The 14,667-nt window shown below is 40.8% G+C and overlaps 1 protein-coding gene across 7 annotated transcripts in view; it reads right to left on the reverse strand.

Moving 5' to 3' along the window:
• LOC126175951 (cyclin-dependent kinase 11B) overlaps positions 1-14,667 on the reverse strand; it is a 134,632-nt gene that overhangs the window by 64,049 nt on the left and 55,916 nt on the right. For 5 of the 7 annotated variants that reach the window (XR_007535627.1, XM_049923035.1, XM_049923034.1 and 2 more), the window contains exons 4-5: positions 5,323-5,681; positions 4,422-4,613 (exon numbers count right to left, since the gene is read on the reverse strand). Coding sequence is in view for 6 of the 7 variants with exons in the window: in XM_049923035.1 (XP_049778992.1) it covers positions 4,422-4,613; positions 5,323-5,681 (551 nt within the window). In the remaining variant the exon portion in view is untranslated. The remainder of the gene's footprint in view (positions 1-4,421; positions 4,614-5,322; positions 5,682-14,667) is intronic. The other 2 variants (XM_049923037.1, XM_049923036.1) reach the window with 1 other exon arrangement.

Here is a 14,667-nt window from a genome sequence, read left to right on the forward strand (position 1 = left end):
CGATCAGAACAGCTCACACTCGAGCGTTTCTTCGCATTGCAACAGCTACTGGCCATTGGCCAGACGCCACCTGTTGCCTGAAATCGAGCGCAGCCCAGGTGAATGAGGTGCGATGCTGTCAGTGTTTGTCTCAATTGTCATTTTCGAATTTGAAGTTCTAGTTATCATCTCACAGTTAAGCATTGGATTTTGCATACTTGAAAATCATGAACTACAGTTAGGTGTTGTAAAACTGGGTCGCAAGTGGAAAAAGGTGTAATGTCTGCAACACAGTATTCACTTTTGGTATAATAGAGGGGTGAATGCAGAGGAGGCAACCCGAAAGATTTGAACTGTGTGTGTGTGTGTGGAGCTCAGTGTGGAGCCAGAAAAAGATAGTCTTGTTTCAACAAAGATCATTCTGGCATGAATGATTTTCCACATTAAGGAAGCCTCGACTACTAAGTGATGAATTACCATTTAATCATCATGTGACATTTGCATTCAGCAGGCAAGGTTCAGAAGTCAGGTGTTGGAGTACTGAATGCTCTAATTCGAAACAACAAAAATCAACGGAGTGACTATTATTGCAGTTTTGCTTGAACGTCATCAGGTCACTCATTGAGCATACCTCTGCAATACTCTTACTGTTGACGTGTTATGATGTCTTTATCGTTAACTTCCTAAGAAATGAAGGGTTAAGCCCTACCAAAAGACGTAAACTGAAGCAAAGAGTTGTGTGAACATAATATTTTCCATCTGATAGTTCCAATAGTGTGTTTTGCACTACGAATTCTTCCCCAAGGAAGTGTCCATCACAGCTGGAATTTGTTGACAACAACTGAGACACCTTTCGGTCACAGTGTATCTGCTTAACTGATTGGCACATGTGTTGTTCAACAGACAGCAGTTATAACTCTCACTGGAATCAATGTGTGTGTGTGTGTGTGTGTGTGTGTGTGTGTGTGTGTGTGTGGGCGCGCGCGCACTCATGTTCACGCACAATATGAATCAATACTATTAACATTAGAGAGACAAGCAAGAATAAATATTGCATCAAATATAACTGTCAAGTATTTTAATGCAATGGCTAGTAATAATTTTTACCCAACCCATGTCCTGCATATTACATTAAGTAAGAAAGATGTATTAACTCCATAATATTGTTAGCAGGGACAGTGCGCTCTTGTCGCAGCTTGTTACAAGTGCAGCGATTAGCAGTGCCCAATGCCGCCGCAATTTGTTTATGTTGGCTGAGTGTGGACACTGCAACAGACGTTTCATCATATAAAGAAATCACCTTGGCTCTGACTGCAGTGAGCATACATCACTGGTTGTATATTCTTATTGCAATCTAAGTGAGACTATGCTCATAGGTGCAATGGAGCAATTGGAATGGGTATCATGTCATTAGTCATCAGAATATTAACCAGTGATGAAATGTCTACTCTATTTGAATCCCAAGAAAATAGGAACCTTCTCACAAAGCAATGTGAGGTGATACCAAAATTTATCCAACACACAAAAACTAACTACTGAGCTTTCATGCACACAGTAGTACCACACAAGAAAATATTAAGTCTTGGAAGCATATACTTCATTTCCTCCTCTCATCTCAAGACCCTTGTTTTAGTATAAAGTGCAAAAATAAACACAAAAAACTTAAGTTTCTGCAAAGCATGTAAGTCATTACCTCTTCTAATACAACAACTTTTGATTTACTATGAAGTGAAAGATAAACAATTTGGGGGTTCTTAAGTGTAATGTGACACCAGATTCTTATCGTAGGCCCTATTGGAAATGCAAATAGCAGGGAGCTCTCCATTCTTTTGTCCAACAGCCTATTTCCCTTCATGCATTACTACTGCTTGCAGATTTTTATTTAAGGACTTGCGGGCATGAAGTTCTACAGCACAATGTGCCTTATGTTATTGTGCTAATTACGATATGGGAAAAATGCAACAAATACGAGTTCCCTAGAGCAGTGAAGATATTTGCACATGTCTGTATTCGGCAATGACTGCCAGCTGCCACAACACTTTACAGAATTCATGCTGTGTGTTATATCTTTCCGCTTACACTATCTTTTGATTAACATCCCACACAGCTAAGCCCACCCTGGGTTTAAATTGCCACACAGAGATCTCTCATGGCATTTGTGCCTTGAAAATGAATGGGTATTCAATTGTCAAAATAACAGGGGTTGTGAAGGATGTTACCATTCTGCATCCTCCTAAGTAATTTGAACATATCCATTCAATCTACAAATTCTGTTAAGGATGCAATTACTCAATGAATCTTTTAAAATTTTTCAAAATAGAACACATTTTTGCCAACAGCATGCAGAGTCATTTTATCTTTGCACTCTAACACTACACGAAAATTCATGTAGTAATCTATCATTTCATGTAATTCCTTGGGGCAGTTGTTACCAACATTAACAGATTACAAGACCCCCCATTATGTGTTTGTGCTATGCAGAAATAGGTTTGTGATCAGTGGCCATTTCCAAGCTTTCAATCAATACATCTACTAAAGGAAACATGTTCTCAGCATATGTATTCTGGTTTGCCACTGGAGTGAACTTCCTGGCAGGCAGGACAAAGCATTTTACCCTGGATGGACAGCCCTTCAAAGAAGAAGAAGTAATAGTAGATGTGTCATAAGAAAATGTACAGGGCCATCACCATAACTGTAACACAAGCAGTAGTTGGAAACTCGAGACTTTTGCACGTGAAGAAGTTATTTACGATACAATATCCTGTAGAAACTCCAGTACATCAAGTTGGAGCTAGATAAAATGCTGTCTTGGAGTAAAGCCAGACATTTAGCTATTGAGACAGAGAAATTTTAAGGTGGGTACTTCAGGAAAATATGTGATTAATGAAAATACACGATTAAGTGGTCACAATTAATTGCACCTGACAGTAACAAAGAGTATGGATATAAAGTTCAACAATCGCCGACAATCAAGAGTTTGGAAAGCAAGCTTTGGTTTATTGGTACAATGCGGATATTGGTCTATGGATTGCTTATAAAACACTTGTATGGCTTATACAGGAATAGATTGGGCTAACAAAGAACATACAGAGTACATGAAGAGCAGTGCAGATGGTGACAGTGTTATTTGGATCACAGGAGAGTGTCATAGCAATGCTGAAAAAACTCAACTACTGTTAACTCTGAAAGAAGATGTCTTAACATCTAGTAAAAAACTACTTGGAAAATATCAAAAACCAATTTTTAGGATGGAATTTGTGAATATTTTTTACCATCTTACTTATTGTTCCCCCCTGCAGAGCCTATGAAGATGAAATTTGTAATAAAAACTTGTAGATATACCTTAGCATGCTTCAATCACCCACTCCATCCATACATGGAATAAAACTTGTAGAGATACCTTAGCATGCTTTAATCACCCACTCCATCCATACATGGAATGGAAAGATACATTGGTGTGTCATACAGTGAAAAGTATCCGCTGCACTGCACTTTACAGTGATTCAAAGAGAATAACTCTTGACCCATAGCTGCTGAAGCGTTGCACTCTGTCCCCATCTTCCACCAGCTGTTATTGGTATATTATATGCCTAAGATGTAAATAATATTTTTGTCTGAAGCTAATGGAGGGTTTCAGGGGCTGTTTAACATTTTTAATATGTAGATATAAGTGGTTTTAGGGGGATAGAATGAATTGCCTGTAGTTGCCTTCAAAAGATAAATTTAGGTATTGTCAATAGACACACACAAAAGTACAAAATACCTATCCAAGCTTTTGGTACTATTGGATCTTTAACTCTCCTTGTCCTCCTTTCCTCTCTCAGGAAGAAATTAATAGCTCTGAAAATTGGATAGTTTTTGGTACTGGAGTGCTGGAGTGTCATCTCCTGGCCATCCATTCTGCCTCCTTGTCACTTCTCTAGTAATTTTTCCTTTTGATGTGAGTGTTATACTTGGAATACCAACACAGAAAAAAAGGACATATTAGCAGATGGATAAATAAAGAGATCAGATTCTTATGATCAGTCTAACAGATTTTCTACAACTGTTTCTGCTGCAAGCACCATGTGCAGCAGTTCAGGGGTAGCATTAGTCAACTGCAATTGGCAAATGGTTATTTTGGGTGGCAACAACTTTTTTCCAAACTGAAGGTGTTTTATTCCATTCATTTGTAAGCAGGAGCTAGCATAGGTTACAGAAACCCAGTACCAAATGTGACATATTTTCCACAGTCGAAGCATGAGAGAAAGACACCCAAACAACTGAACTTCACTGTTATTTGTGAAAGAGAACAATCCTCCTACCCATTAGGCTGGTGAGAATGTGACAGCGGAAAAGCCAGGCATCAGAAAGCTGTCCTTCATTTACAAGAAAGAAAAGGGTTTAATTCAGGGCTAGTTAATTAGCATCAGCTTACAGAATGTTTCCAATAAACTCTGTACCTTCACCATCAGATTCACTTTGTTGTTCACCACTTTCCAGCTTTCGTCTCTTTCGCTCACGGCTCTCACTTCGCTCTCCCTTCATGCTGACCTCGTGTAAGGTACGTTCTTTTTCTTTCTCTAAGTGGCGTCGCTCTCGTCTGGCTTCTAGTTCTCTCCTGTATACCTCTTTCTGGCGAACCATTTCCCGGTCTGTAAACACATAACACAGTGCAATCTTTAACCTCACCGGAATACCATGATAATTCAATTTAAAACACCCCAGCTATCTGATTGAGGTAACAGTACAGGCAAATAAAAGAGAAAAATTCACTGACAAAGAGGAAACCATATGGTAGAGCGTTTTCTATGATGAAAGAAATTATCAGGCAACAGATACTCAGAGGAAGACAAATCATTTCAACATTTCAAACACCACTAGGGGAGAGAGATGGGTATGCCAAGATAAAATATGAAATTTCTACCTTATTTCTTTAGGAATACATACTACCACCTCTGTTTTGGTATATTTTGAGGAATGTATTGCCCATGATCTTGATGAAAGAACCAGTTTGCCATTCCCCACGAGTGATTAGGAAAATCCATAGAGATTATAATAAGAACTGCCAAAACCAGGATTTTACCCTGGTATTTGCTGAATATGTGTCCAGTTTCTGACAGACACACCAAGTCACTTGACACAGTATCAAAGATCCAGAATAATGAACTTTTACAACATTCAATAGATCTGAAAGCTTAAATTTCCACAAAGCTTTAAAATTGAGACAAGTCAACAAAATACACCATCATATTTCACACCTTATCAACAAAGCCACCCAATAAGTTAAAGGTACCAATGGTCTCCATCAATTTAGCATTCACTAGAGTACTTCAATTCCATTCATTATCATTAAAGCATTACCTGCTTCCAAAAGCCGTTCTTTCCTTAACTCTTTTTCGAGTCTCTCTGCTTTTTCCCGTGCTGTCTCATGTCTAACTGGTGGTGGTGGCGGTTGTTGCTGCAGCTGTTGTTGGTGTTGCTGCATCATCATATCCTGTTGTTGTTGCTGTGAGCGTCGACTTCGTTGATCCATCTTAATTCTTCTATCAGAGCTTTCCTGGGCCCTTCTTTTATCCAAAAGACGTTCTCGCAGATCCTCCAACATACGGTCTCCCCTCTCCTGCTGCTGCTGTTTACTACTGCTGCTGCTACCACCTCCTCTTCCATCAGAAGAACGCTTTGACTCACCACGACTGGTCGGCATCTGTTCTCGTCTCTCTCTGCAAATGTGACGGAAGTAATGTTAGTTTGCTTCTCATCTGTCAGTACCGGAGATTATTGTACGTTAGTGTATCATTCGGGCTCATAGCCTCTTTTTAAAAACATACTAATAATAAACTCAATTTAGTTACCACAGATCAAAGAAGAGCACATAACAATACTGCTCATAAACTGGCCAGGTCTGATATTTCCGCCATTTGCAATTTGTATGAACTGCACTATTTCTACACATGCCGACTCACCACATACTAAATAATTAATCACCTCTCCAAATCTAAAAATATTATCATACAAGGCACAGTTTGTCCACCCATAAAATGATCATTCTAGCAGACCGAGTCCAGTGTCAATAAGAAAACACAATGGTTCATCATTAGCGTCATGGACACCAATAAATTTCATTAACAAAAGCACTCAAAATTTCTTCACATTCTTTATGTGTCTCACAAAACATCTGTATCCCAAGAGAAACTTATCCAACACCATAAAAACAATGCTAAACTGTAAGCCAAACAAATGACTGCCTACGGCTGACATGATTTATGACACCCATGTATGAAGAAGACTTTTCAATAAAACATACAGCCATGTGATCACTTCTGAAAACTGTTGTTTGTATCAACTGTTGCACAATTTAATACATGTATTAAAAGTTACATGATTTACCTTTGCATTCATATACATTCAACTTTATTTCAATACTCGATTGAAAATGTTACAGCAGATGTTAGGTGCTAGTGAAAATTTTAAAAATGATAATATGAAGGGCTCTACAACAAAATTTAGTACATCAGTAAAATTCCCAAAGTCCCACGACACACAAATAAAATTCCCTTAGATAATATCTGCCATCCTTATCCCTTAGATAATATCTGCAATCCTTACAGACAGTTATTCTAACTGTACCCTGGCACACAGTGGGACTGTCTTACACAAGCTCATCCCTTTATGTACTCATAGTATTTCACCATCAAAGCATGTCTGAATCACCTGTGGCTTTTCTATTAGCCAGACCCTACCTCATGTGTATCAGTTTGTTACCTAAAATTTAAAATGTCTTCTCTCCTATTTCCATCATAATTTTGCTTTATATATCTACATATATACACTCGTGCTCATAAATTAAGGATAATTGCACTACACAAAACTGGTGCTAGTAGCATAGGCACATAGGGAACACACATGACAGAGATGTAAGTCCACGGTATTGGTAATAAGTTGAGAAAACTGTCCTGAAACATGTGCTACAAAACGTCACTGTTTCCTGTGCATGTAACCAGACATCAATACGTGATGCACACGTACACAGGCCACAAAACGGGTTGGCATACTCTTGATCAGGGCATTGAGCAGCTGCTGGGGTATAGCCTCCCATTCTTGCACCAGTGCCTGTCAGAGTTCCTGAAGTGTCGTAGGGGTCTGAAGATGTGCAGCAACACGTCGACCGAGAGCATCCCAGACGCATTCGATGGGGTTTAGGTCTGGAGAACAGGCAGGCCACTCCATTTGCCTGATATCTTCTGTTTCAAGGTACTCCTTCATGATGGCAGCTCAGTAGGGCTGTGTATTATCATCCATCAGGAGGAAGGTGGGACCCACGGCACCCCTGAAAAGGTGGACATACTGGTGCAAAATGACATCCCGATACACATGACCTGTTACAGTTCCTCTGTCAAAGACATTCAGGGGTGTACGTGCACCAATCATAATCCCACCCTACACCATCAAACCATGACCTCCATACAGGTCTCTTTCAAGGACATTAAGGACTTGGTATCTGGTTCCTGGTTCACGCCAGATGAAAACCCAGCGAGGCGAGAATCACTGTTCAGACTATACCTGGACTCGTCTATGAACATAACCTGGGACCACTGTGTCTCTAATGACCATGTACTGTGTTCTTGACACCAGGCTTTAAGGGCTCTCCTGTGACCAGGAGTCAGTGGGTTGCACCTTGCAGGTCTCCAGGCAAATAAACAATGTCTGTTCAGTCGTCTGTAGACTGTGTGTCTGGAGACAACAATTCCGGTGGTTGCGGTAAGGTCCCAAGCAAGGCTACCTGCAGCACCCCGTGGCCATCTGCAGGTACTGATGGTGAGGTAACAGTCTTCTTGTGGTGTTGCACACTGTGGATGTCCCGTACTGTAGCACCTGGACACATTTCCTGTCTGCTGGAATCGTCATAATCTTGAGATCACACGTTGTGGCACATGGAGGGCCCGGGCTACGACCTGCTGTGTTTGGCCGGCCTCCAGTCGCCCTAGTATTCTACCCCTCATAATGTCATCAATATGTGTTCTTTGAGCCATTTTCAACACACAGTCACCATTAGCACATCTGAAAATGTCTGTACACTTACTCGCTCCACCATACTATGACATGCACTCACACACCTCTGCGTATGTGGACTGCTGCCAGCACCACCGTGTGACGATGGCAGGTTAAATGTACCGCATGGTAATATCCCGAGGTGATTTAAACCCCCCAAACCACACACCACAGTGTTGTTTCACCATGTATCAGCATTATCCTTAATTTATGAGCATGAGTGTACTTCACAAGCCTCTGTACAGTGGAGGCTTACTGTTATTACTGTTGGTCTGATTTAGGACATGTCACATGTGATCCTATTAAAATATAACACACACACACACACACACACACACACACACACACACACACGCGCGCGCGCGCGCAGCAACAAGTGAAACCACATTGCTGTTTGGCAGTGTGGTTTCAATTGCCTGAGACTGCAGTTGCGCGTGTGTGTGTGTGTGTGTGTGTGTGTGTGTGTGTGTGTCGTCTATCATTGACGAATGCCGTAACGGCTGAAAGCTTTAATTGTGAGAGTGTTTTTGTTGTGCCTATCTGTGACTCAGCATCTCCGCTATATGGTGCATAGCAACTTGATAAGTTTTTCACACTTATTCTCAGCTAAAGTAAAAGCTAAGCCCAACTTATGTTTGTTGCCATCCTCTTGTCAGAATATAAAACATACCCTGTGAAGGTATAACTTACTGAAACTTGAATGCCACAAACACTACAATAGGAGGATCCTCCTGTGGGAGCAGAAGTCATGTGAGGGGCAATTAAGTCCTCTAGGGAGACTGGTAAGTTTGAATCATCCAATCTTTGTAACTGTTTGCTTTTACTGTCACCAGCTGGCTTTGACTACTAAGTGCTGCTTGCATAGATATTCTATTTTATAGCCGCCTTTGCAGTGGCAGGTTACCAATGTAGAAGTAAACCTCTTGGACCCGCAATAATAGCGACAAAGGAGTTGCCTGGACTCTAATATTCAGATATGACAGAAGCTGACTACCTGCTCCACAGCCTTGCCCACATGGCTGGTGAATGTAACCTTCCCAATCAAAAGGATGGGGATTAAAATAGCTTCCTTTCAGAAGTAGAAAAATGGTCCTACATTAAATTAAAATGTTCAAGGAGTATATCCTTGGCATTCCTGTTATAGTGCTGTAATGGATTTTGTTTTAACATAATGTCAAGTGCAACAATGTCATATCCACCAGGGATAGACAAGGAGCAAATCTATTCAAAATGTTCAAATGTATGAGAAATCTTATGGGAGTTACCTGCTAAGGTCATCAGTCCCTAAGCTTACACACTACTTAATCTAAATTATCCTAAGAACAAACACACACACCCATGCCCGAGGGAGGACTCGAACCTCCGCCGGGACCAGCAGTCAATGACTGCAGCGCCTTAGACCGCTCGGCTAATCCCGCACGGCAGCAAACCTATTAAGTCCCAACTGTCCCTCACAACAATCATTTGGGAAAGACAGAAAGCCATATCCTGGTCTGCAGTGGTAATGACTCGAGCAAAAGCTCCACCACAGTCTGTGAAATGTTTCCTTTGTTGGTCATGAGACTGCTCCTAATTGTTACTGAACTAACAGTGTGCCTTCCACTTCTTCCTGAAATTCTTCAAAAAGTTTCTCATACACGAGATGTTTGCTGTTGGTGCAACACATCAAATACACAGGGAGAAACTGAAAAATCACTTATGTCACTTGTTGATAACAGTTTGGTTTTCTTACTGCATAGCGAACATTCCAAGAAATCTGATCAACTTCGAACATTCCAAGAAAACTGATCAACTGTGCACTTTGCACAACTCTTACAAGTGCCTTGCAATGCTTCATAATGCAGTTATGTACATCAGTTGCAAGTATATAAGTAAACAAAAAATGTATTATTGTAAAAATACTGTACGTTACCTTTTAATTATAAAGTAATTATTTCTGTGAATATTAGTAGACACATATTTGATAGGCTATTATAAACAGAGATGTATTATTAGATGTACTTGCTGAATGGACACCAACTAACAGGTAGTGATTACACGTAATATCACATAGAAAACTGGAAACAGCAACTTGGCTTAATAACTGAAAGCACTCCATTAATCACACTGAAGAAATCTGGTAATTCATTTTCATTTAACTTAATTTTTTTCGAGAAACTGGGATAATAACCAAAGCTACATACGCGGCACCAGCACCATCATCTATTAACATATTCATCTTGTTTTGTGACATGGTTGGTTCACCAAAGTATTACAGCAAATTACTTTTGGATCAAAGGAGACCACTCACTGAAAAGCAGAAGAGTTGAGTTGTCGACAGGGACTTACAGAAGAAAGAAAGCTTTCCAGCTTTTGGAGTTATCGTTTGACAAGCTAGGCCCTTGCATGGTGCTGGCTGGACTAACAGAGCAAATGCTATTTTTAGGCATGTGGCTTAGTTGTGGTGGGAGTATTGTCAGTAGGGTGCATAGAGGGAACAGGAGGTGGGAGGCAGTGAGAAGGATTGGGGATGAGTGGCTAGTGGCTCAGAAGGAGGCAACCCATTTGATGGATAGGGATGTGGAAGGGAGGGCCTCGAAAGTCATCATTGTGTATATAAAGTAAAGGGCGAGGGTGACATATAGGTAGATTTGCCAAAGTCTTTATTAGCATTTTCAGTAACATGATAGGTTCTATATGCGATGACATCACGGTCGACAAAGCTTTCGAGGCCGCCAACATTTGGCACACCTGAACCACCACGTACAATAGCGACGGTTAACCATCCGTTGCCATGTGTGAAGGAGTCATTGATGTCAATGCTGAAGTTTAGTCTGCATCCACAGAAGACTGCTGGTCCATCGAGTAGGGAGTGTGCAGCGACAGATTTTATAGTATTCTTTTTCTTGTCTGCAGCAGATGTTGTCATTTCGACGTCTTCAATGGTTTTATATATTGTATGTCTTGCACGTTACAGAAGATATCGTCGTCGTGCAAGACATACTATATATAAAACTATTGAAGACGTTGAAATGACAACATCTGCTGCAGACAAGAAGAAGAATACTATAAAATCTGTTGCTGCACACTCTACTGGATGGACCAGCAGTCTTCTGTGGGTGCAGATTAAATTTCAGCATTGACATAAATGATTCCTTCACACATGGCAATGGATGGTTAACCGTCGCTATTGTACGTGGTGGTTCAGGTGTTCCAAATGTATCCGGCCTCGAAAGCTTTGACGACCGTGATGTCATCGCATACAGAACCTATCATGTTACTGAAAATGCTAATAGAGACTTCGGCAAATCTACCTATATGTCACCCTCACCCTTTACTTTATATACTCGTAGTAGACGTAAGTTATCAACTAATGAAACTGTATTTATTTGGATCAAAGGCAAAGGTACTTGTGAATATGTAAAGTTTGTTGGTGATTGTACTTTGTATTTTCATAAATAAAGTGATTTGTAGCGTAGCTGAGAACCGGACAAGGGTACATCTAGAATTTGTCGGCATAGAGCGAGAACAGCATGTTACGTCAGCTCTCTCAGCGCTTGACCTTTGACCCCGGCCGATAACGCCGGCCCACGTCATCTTGGCAGCGCGCCAGCGGCAGACTTAGCGCTGCACACTCCCTACTCGATGGACCAGCAGTCTTCTGTGGATGCAGACTAAACTTCAGCATTGACATCAATGACTCCTTCACACATGGCAATGGATGGTTAACCGTCGCTATTGTACGTGGTGGTTCAGGTGTACCAAATGTTGGCGGCCTCGAAAGCTTTGTCGGCCGTGATGTCATCGCATACAGAACCTATCATGTTACTGAAAATGCTAATAAAAACTTCGGCAAATCTACCTATATGTCATCATCATCATCATCATCATCATCATCATCATCGGTTTCCTGCTACATTAGCAGATCTTTGCCTCTCCATTTTCTGTGATCCACTGCTTCCTTCTTAAGCTGCTGTATGTTGTACCGTCCATCACATCATCCAGTATCTGTAATCTCTTCCTTCCTCGCTTCCTTTTCCCTTCTACATAACTCACACAACACAGATATACAGTATAACTCCACTTTTATGTTCCCATAATTAACGTTTTCCGGCTGTTTACGACATTTTTGATTGGTCTCATCAAATTTCCTATGCCCACAATGTTAATTTGCACCTGATTTTGCATCAACATATTTATAATTTTCCCATGATTTACACATTACGAAAAAATGTTTGTGGAGAAAAAATGATGCAGGCATGACGTTGGCCATCCAGTAGTGTTTACAATATTACGTGGTTAAGCTTCTTGACACCATGGCACTCTACTCCGCACATTTGAACTGGTAAACGTGTAAAAGTTGGAACAATCCGTGTCATATCTCCCATCCTCCCAAGATCTAGTTGGCATGGTGGCTGATGGGAGTAACTAGGTTCGTTTGAATGAAGATATCATGACCAATCACAACCATTTCTAAACTGTCTCTACTGCACAAACACAGTTTCATGTTTGTTGTGATCCTCAGGACACCTTTGTCAAACAATATTTAGCATGTTTCAGCATATGGCCACTTGGAGCACTAGGTGACATCATCATTCACTTTGAATTGCTCAATGTTTTTAGTTTAAACACAGTGCCAGTTACATATTTTATTCATGCTGAGCAAAACGTGTTTTGAGAATTTATTCTCATTGGCAAGTGCAGTATTTACATCTGTATTTTTTGTGATGTTACACAAACAAACAATGTGACTGATAGATTGTGTGTGTGTGTGTGTGTGTGTGTGTGTGTGTGTGTGTGTGTGTGTGTGGTTTTCTACATAACCTATGAGGCACAGTACCTGATAACCTCAAAAAGATGACTACAGTGCAAGAGATGTAGAATAACACATATTCAAACACCACACAAAATACTTATTTACATATTTGCACTTGAAAACAAGAAAAAATTCTAGAAACACGTCCTGCTAAGCATGAAAAAATATGTAACTAGCCCAGTATTTCATTATTTAAATAATAAATGACAGCTGCAGGCTTTTAAGAAAAATCGATTATGACATACGAAATTGAGTCAAACATTCCTACTTCCTAGACACTTATCAGTTCCAGTTACATCAGTGATTTTTATTAGATAATAAACCCTTCATTAGATAATAAATAAGTCCCCGACAAGTCTTTTGATGCTTGTTATGTACATATATCATACACAAAGTGCAAGGGATACTCTATACGTAACTTTTACAGTTTAAAATGTTATTTCCCACATTTTACATGTTTTACGCCATTTTTGAAGTCCTTTGAAAAGTTTAAATGCAGGGTTTCACTGTAGGGGCTGTCATGATTGTAGCGGCCAGTGGGAAGTTGAAGCAGCACACACTGAAGGTGACGTGGGGACGTGAAATGAGAGGAGGTGACAGGACAGAGCAAGGGGAAACTTCAGTGGAGGAGGGTGTGGGGGCTGCGGGTTACCTGATGTGTGTTGTAAGGTAACTCCCATCTGAGTAGTTCACAGAAGCTGGTGGCGGAAGGATTTAGATGGCTCAGTTTGTGAAGCAGTCACTGAAATTGAGCACACTGTTCTCAGCTGCATGTTGTGCCATTGGGTGGTCAACTTTGTTTTTGGCAATAGTTTGGCGGAGGTCGTTCATCCTGGTGAACAGCTGTTTGGTAATCATACTGACATAAATGCAGGAGTAGGTTTAACAATGAATAAAAAAAAAATAGGAATCCAAGATAGACATGAAGCCCACACCTACTACAGTAGTACAAGTTTATAAGCCAACTAGCTCTGCAGGGGTAAGAAATGAAAGAGGAAGCCGCCTGGTAGAATTTTGCACAGAGCATAACTTAATCATAGCTAACACTTGGTTCAAGAAAGAAGGTTGTATACATGGAAGAAGCCTGGAGATACTGACAGGTTTCAGATAGATTATATAATGGTAAGACAGACATTTAGGAACCAGGTTTTAAATTGTAAGACATTTCCAGGGGCAGATGTGGACTCTGACCACAATCTATTGGTTATGAACTGTAGATTAAAATGGAAGAAACTGCAAAAAGTTGGGAATTTAAGGAGATGGGACCTGGATCAACTTACTAAACTGGAAGTTGTACAGAGTTTCAGGGAGAGCGTAAGGGAACAACTGACAATAATGGGGGAAATAAATACAGTAGGTAGGTTCCCTCTAGATCGGGGATTCATAAGTTTTCCTCTGATAGAACATGAGCTGTGGCGATTGGCGCTATTTAGGTGCCACTTGCGTCGCTGATATCGACACTCGTGTGCTCTTGTATCTTTGACTGTTCCGCTTTGGTTTTCCAGCTTGGCGTGTGACCGGGCTCTCTCTCCGGTCGGCGTTCAATGAGGCAATATGTTTTGAAAGCAGGCCCTCGTCTCTATTCACTGTGCCTGGGCCTCGCCGTCCACGCTGTTTTGCCACGCGCCAGGTGTACAGTGCTGATTTGTCGCCGTGTTTGCGTGTGAAATGGTGGTGGGTCCATCATCTCATACCGGACATCTCCTCATCGAGTAACTGGAAGCATTAAGTTACGTATGATTCATATTCTGCTGTTAACCAGTGAAGATTTGTGAAACTTATGGTGGCATGTTGTATCTGCCAGAGATCAGTTAGGTGTTTTACTGAACTTGCGAAGTCTAGAGTTTTACGTTTCCTTGCAG

This window comes from Schistocerca cancellata, chromosome 3, assembly GCF_023864275.1.
Source record: "Schistocerca cancellata isolate TAMUIC-IGC-003103 chromosome 3, iqSchCanc2.1, whole genome shotgun sequence".
NCBI lineage: Eukaryota > Metazoa > Arthropoda > Insecta > Orthoptera > Acrididae > Schistocerca > Schistocerca cancellata.